The sequence below is a fragment of the Sapajus apella genome, unplaced genomic scaffold, assembly GCF_009761245.1.
Source record: "Sapajus apella isolate SASKATOON/1434 unplaced genomic scaffold, GSC_monkey_1.0 scaffold85, whole genome shotgun sequence".
NCBI classification, from domain to species: Eukaryota; Metazoa; Chordata; class Mammalia; order Primates; family Cebidae; genus Sapajus; species Sapajus apella.
In genome coordinates this window covers 1625723-1631095 of record NW_022437025.1, presented here as the reverse complement: position 1 = coordinate 1631095, position 5373 = coordinate 1625723, and the positions used below count along the sequence as shown (strand labels likewise).

Genomic DNA, 5373 nt, shown 5'->3' with positions numbered 1-5373 from the left:
GGCCGTGGCAGGCCCTCAGAGGCCCTCAGCCAGGGACTGCCCCTATCATCACCCAGGCTCAGGGCTGAGATGGGGGGTGTCCCTTTGGGGCGGGGAGGGGTGCGATGGTCCCAGGAGGCCATCAGGAGGTGCTGCAGGAGCATAGGTGGGCTGTGGCCGGGGAGAGGAATGGCCCCCAAAGCCCCCTGAGGCCCATCCTGTCTATGCCCCAGCCATGCCTGGCCATGGGTGCTGTGGCCATCCATCTCTGTGCCAGGCTCCCTCCTCCAAATATGCAAAGAACAGACCCATCTCCCCACCCGTGGGGACACCCCAGTGGCCACGCAGGCTGAAGCCCCACCTACTTCTCAGCCTCCCTGGCCGTCCACGTGGCTTCCCAGCACCCCGGCCCCACCCCTCCAGGGTGTCACTCACCTGGTCCGGTCCCTGCATTGTCCGTGGTGGCAGTGACCCCTGGCGGTGGCTGGGCGTGCTGTTGCGCCCACCTGAGGGCCAGTCCTGGGCTGCTGCTCACCAGGCCCACGGGGCAGCTTACAGAGCCTCAGGAACAGGTCCTGGGACTGTGACCCCCAGGCTCAGACACTCCTGGGGGCACACGCCTGCAGCCGGGTGTAGGCCACAGTCCCTCTGTGTGGGGATCCCCACTCTCCACCGATGGGAAAAAATGGCTTTCCTGACACAGCAGCAGCACCAGCCCCCGGAAGAGGTTACAGCGCCACCCTCAGTCCCGCCCAGCCCTAGGAGGCCCTGGCCCCCTGGCTCGTGCTGGGGTCCTAGGTGCCATGGCTGAACCTGGCAGCATCTCTCAGCTCTGTGCCCAGCGTTCCTGGGATGCCCCAACTGGGCAGAGGCTCTGCCAGGGCTCCTGGAAGTGGCCTGAGCTCCAGTGCACCGGCCCACGTGTGAGACCTGCAGGGGCTGCTGGAGATAGGGCTGGGACTTGGGGAGGAAACCCTGCCATCTGGAGACAGGTCTTCCTCAGGGAAGCTGGCTTTGCTCTGAAGCCTCCACGTCCCTGACGCTGATGGCAGCTGAGCAGCTGCACTGCAGGGGCCTCCCTCCACACCCACACCCAAGTGAGGCTCAACCAGCTGGGGCTGAGGCTCTCCATGTCGGCACCAGCATCAGTACCATCACACACACTTGGCTGTTCATGGTTTCTGTTTTACATGAAAACTCGAGTCCATCTAACTGATGGGTGTACTTGAGGCCAGAACCGTGTGGCTGACCCAAGGTGGCGGGGGTAGACTGGGCAGGCCTGAGCCCCCTCCAGCCACTGGCTGTCCCTGCGGGTTGGCTCAGCCTCAGGCCAGAGCAGAGAAACCTTTGCTTCACTGAGACCAGAGCAGCTTCAGAGTTTACATTGAAAGGAAACTTTATTTAGTCATCTTTTCAAAGCAATCGAGTTTTAAGACATAAAAAAGAAAATGACACCTAAGAGAATTGGACAGTACAGCTGGATAGACGCACAGACAGGAGGGGCTGCAGCTCTGGGTCAGATCTTCGCCATCTTGGAGATGAGGTCGTCACAGATCCTGGTCAGCTCCTCATTCTCTTTAGTCTGGAGGAGAAAGATCAGTTTCGGAAGGAGCAGCAGGCCCAGGGGCCTTCCAGAAGCTGCTGCCACAGGGCCCCGTCGGCTGGGCTCCCCCACCCACCTTCTCCTCCACGGTCCTCTCCAGCGACTGGACCCGCATCTGCTCCTTCCTCAGGCTGGCCTGGAGGGCCAACACTTCCGCCTGGGCCTTGCTCCGAACCTGGGCGATCTCCTCGTTTGCCCTGGAGGAACAGGGGCAGGGGCAGGGCAGAAGCTGAGCTGCGGACCAGGCACCCACTCTCCCTCTGGGGGCCCTCGCCCAGCACTCACAGCTGCAGCTTCTCCTCGGCATGGGCCTTCAGGGCCTGGTACCTCTGGCCTGCCTGGGTGATCCTCGCCAGGTAATCCTCCACACACTTCTTGAGTGATTCTTCATTCTAGGAAGGGGCAGGCATTAGCTGTGGGCACTACACGATCTGTGAGCGCCCAGGCTCGGTGTCTGGGGGTCATCAGTCATGATGCAGCACCTCCAGTTTTCCTTTTGAAAACATCCCCTCTACATGTCCCCAGCTCACCCCCTCTGGAGTTTCAGAGATGCCAGGCCTAACCCTGGTACCCTTGCAGCTGCACCCAGGACCACTGACCGTTTGGCCTGTCTCCCTCTGGGGCTGAACCCTGTGCTTTGGGGGCAGGCAGGGGAGGCCGACTAGAGCCACATGGTCCCCAGACACATCTGCTCCCCACAGCCCTGGGGTTCCTCGCCCCCAAGTGGCCTCTGCTCGCTCAGCCCACCTGCCCTCTTCCTGCAGTGCCTGTGGCAACCTCACAGCCCAGCCTCCCTCCTCTGTTGCAACCATATCTCCCAAGAGCACCCTCAGCACCGTGGCCTCTCCCTGAGCCCTGACCCAGCACGCAGCCCACGATGCCCCGTGCAGGCCATGCCTCCCCTAAACCCACAGCCCTGTGTGTCTCTGCAGTGGAAAGTTCTCAACGGCATCTCTCCAGAAGGCGGCGACCAGAAGCTCTTGGGTGTACACAGGTCAAGCATCCCACCACAGCACTGCCTCTCCCTCTGGCTTGGGCTGCTGTCCACGCTGGCTCCCAACTTACCCTCTGCTTCCCTCCTCCGACCTGTGCTCTCTGAATTGCTCACTGTGTACCTGTTAGGAATTTCCATTTGGTTCTTTTCTACTTTCTGTATTTTTTGTTTTTTTTTGAGATGGAGTCACACTCTCACCCAGGCTGGAGTGAAGTGGCACGATCTTGGGTCACTGCGACCTCCACCTCCTGGGTGCAAGCGATTCTCCTGCCTCAGCCTCGGAGTAGCTGGGACTACAGGCCTGCGCCACCACGCCTAGCTAATTTATTTGAGACAGAGTTTTGCTCTGTTGCCCAGGCTGGAGTGCAATGGCATGATCTTGGCTCACTGCAACCTCTGCCTCTTGGGTCCAAGCGATTCTCCTGTCTCAGCCTCCTGAGTAGCTGGGGTTACAGGTGCACGCCACCATGCCTGGCTGATGTTTGTATTTTTAGTAGAGGTGGGATTTCACCATATTGGTGAGGCTGGTCTTGAACTCCTAACCTCCCATCCACCTCAGCCTCCCAAAGTGCTGGGATCACAGGCGTGAGCCACCACACCTGGCCCAATTTTAGTGGATGGGGTTTCAACATATTGGTGAGGCTGGTCTGAAACTCCTGACCTCAGGTGATCCAGCTGCCTTGGCCTCCCAAAGTGCTGGGATTACAGGTGCGAGCCACTGTGCCTGGCCTTTTGTCTTTTTAGTAGAGACAGGGACAGGGATTTTCTGTATTGGCCAGGCTAGTCTTGAACTCCTGACCTCATGCCATCTGCCCATCTTGGTCTCCCAAAGTGGATTCTTTTCTAGTTTCCAGGTCTCTACTGAGGCAATGCTTTTTTTTTTTTAAATACAAAAACATGGAGCGCTTCACGAATTTGCGTGTCACCCTTGCGCAGGGGCCATGCTAATCTTCTCTGTATCGTTCCAATTTTCTTATATGTGCTGCCGAAGCGAGCACGGCAATACTCTCTTGAACACAGAAGACGATTACCTTCAAGTCTGAGTCTGCACTGGGTCCTCCATGATGGGGTTAGGTGTACAAAGAAGCCTCCATGAGAAAGTGGGGAGGTGGCTGGTGGGAACGGAGGCACAGGCCTGCCCCGGGGAGAGGTGAGGCCAGGACAGCAGCTTGGACCACAGCCCAAGCTGAGGGATGGCCAGCAGAGCTGCCGTGTCCTCAAGCCAGTGGCACCGCGTGAGGGGTCCCACTGCTGCGGCGGGCACTCTGCTGCTGCCAGCTCCAGCGGCTGGGAATCCCGTGGGTCTAAACATTTTTTTTTTTAATTTTAGAGACAGGGGTCTGGGTCTATGGCCCAGGCTGGAGTGAAGGGATACAATCACAGCTCACTGCAGCCTCGACCTCCTGGGCTCAAGTGGTCCTCCCACCTCAGCCTCCTGAGTCGCTGGGACCACAGGCACACACCACCATGCCTCACTCTAATAACTGGTTCTGATTTTCAATCGTGTTGCCTGTTTCTTTCATACTTGGTTATTTTGTGCCAGACACTAATTTAAAACTCTGTAGCAGCAATTTAAGGCGGAAGATACAGTCTTCTGTAGATTCTTCAGGCTTCTCTTAGGCAGCTGTGCCCCGGCCACTGAGGCCTACCTGACATCAGAACTGAGAGAAGGTGTGGCTCAGCCAGGCGTCACAAGGGCCCCTGTTCTAGCCGAGTCTGACTCCCAGGGCCCCCATCTGGCATCCCCAACCCCTTGCAGCCACATGTCAGCCCCTCTTCCAGGTGTGCCCACAGGCCCAGCTCCTGGACGGCAGGTGGTGAGCACCTCTGTTACAGCTCTGCTGCTGCAGGCAGAAGTGTCTGGCGGCCTCGCAGCCCCTCCCAGGTCTGCTCTGGGCAGATGGCTGGCCCAGACATCCCTCCTTCCAGCAAGCCTGTGGGCTTTGCCCAGCATAGAAGGCAGAGGGGACTCAGAGGCCTGTGGCCGGGACACGAGGGTAGCCTGGCACAGCCATGCTCACCTTTCTGTGGGCCTCCTGCCTTGTATACCACATGCCCCAGGTCACGCTGTAGCAGCCCAGGCTTGACCCCCTTTCCAAGATGCCCCATGCCCCGGTGCACCCATGCAGTCTCGAATCTCACAGGCACTTGGTCACAGCCAAGTCATCCTTCGCACAGCGGCAGGAGCTCAGACGGCCTCCCTCTTGCCTGGCCTCCTGCAACCCTCAGTGCTTTGCAAACTGGCTATGCTGTGACTCCAGCACCTGTCTCTTCACAAGCCACCCAGGCCCGAGTGGCAAGGGGAGGCTTGGCCAAGGACGAAGGTGCAAAGACAGCAGCTGGCAGCCCTGCTGGCCTGGCCCGTGAGCCCGCCAGCCTCTGCGGGGAAGACACCGGGTGGCAGGGACTTACCTTGCGGTACCCCTCAATCACCTCCTTCTGTTTCTCAAAGCGTTTGAAGAGGTCAGAGAAGGACTTCTCCATGGAGTTCAGATCTGCAGTCAGGTGCTCTTTTTCTTTTAGAACTTTCTGGATGTCGGCTTTGGCAAGTTCCTTCTGTTTCTGAACCTCCTCTTGAGAAATGAAAAGCAAATGTTCAGGATGAGGTGACAGAAACGCAGAGTGCCAAGACAGCCCCAGGAATGCAGCAAGGGGCTCCAGTGCCAGGAGAGGAAGAGGGAGGTGGGTGTCAGCCTCCAGGAGGAGAGGAGGAGGGAGGTGGGTGTGAGCCTCCAGGAGGACAGGAGGAAGGAGGTGGGTGTGAGCCTCCAGGAGAGGAGGAGGGAGGTGGGTGTGA

At 58.8% G+C, this 5373-nt stretch overlaps 1 protein-coding gene and 1 non-coding gene across 5 annotated transcripts in view; both read right to left on the bottom strand.

Moving 5' to 3' along the window:
• Positions 1-1355: 1355 nt before the first annotated feature.
• Positions 1356-5373, bottom strand: part of TACC3 (transforming acidic coiled-coil containing protein 3) — a 20328-nt gene continuing 16310 nt past the window's right edge. For 3 of the 4 annotated variants that reach the window (XM_032253915.1, XM_032253916.1, XM_032253917.1), the window contains 4 exons: positions 4989-5149; positions 1868-1974; positions 1659-1779; positions 1356-1561 (listed from right to left, as the gene is read on the bottom strand). In XM_032253915.1, coding sequence (XP_032109806.1) covers positions 1496-1561; positions 1659-1779; positions 1868-1974; positions 4989-5149 — 455 coding nt within the window. In that variant the 3' untranslated portion in view covers positions 1356-1495. The remainder of the gene's footprint in view (positions 1562-1658; positions 1780-1867; positions 1975-4988; positions 5150-5373) is intronic. The other variant, XM_032253918.1, reaches the window with a different exon arrangement.
• On the bottom strand, positions 3468-3574 carry LOC116534085. The gene has a single exon (XR_004261580.1). It is a non-coding gene; the product is annotated as a U6 spliceosomal RNA (small nuclear RNA).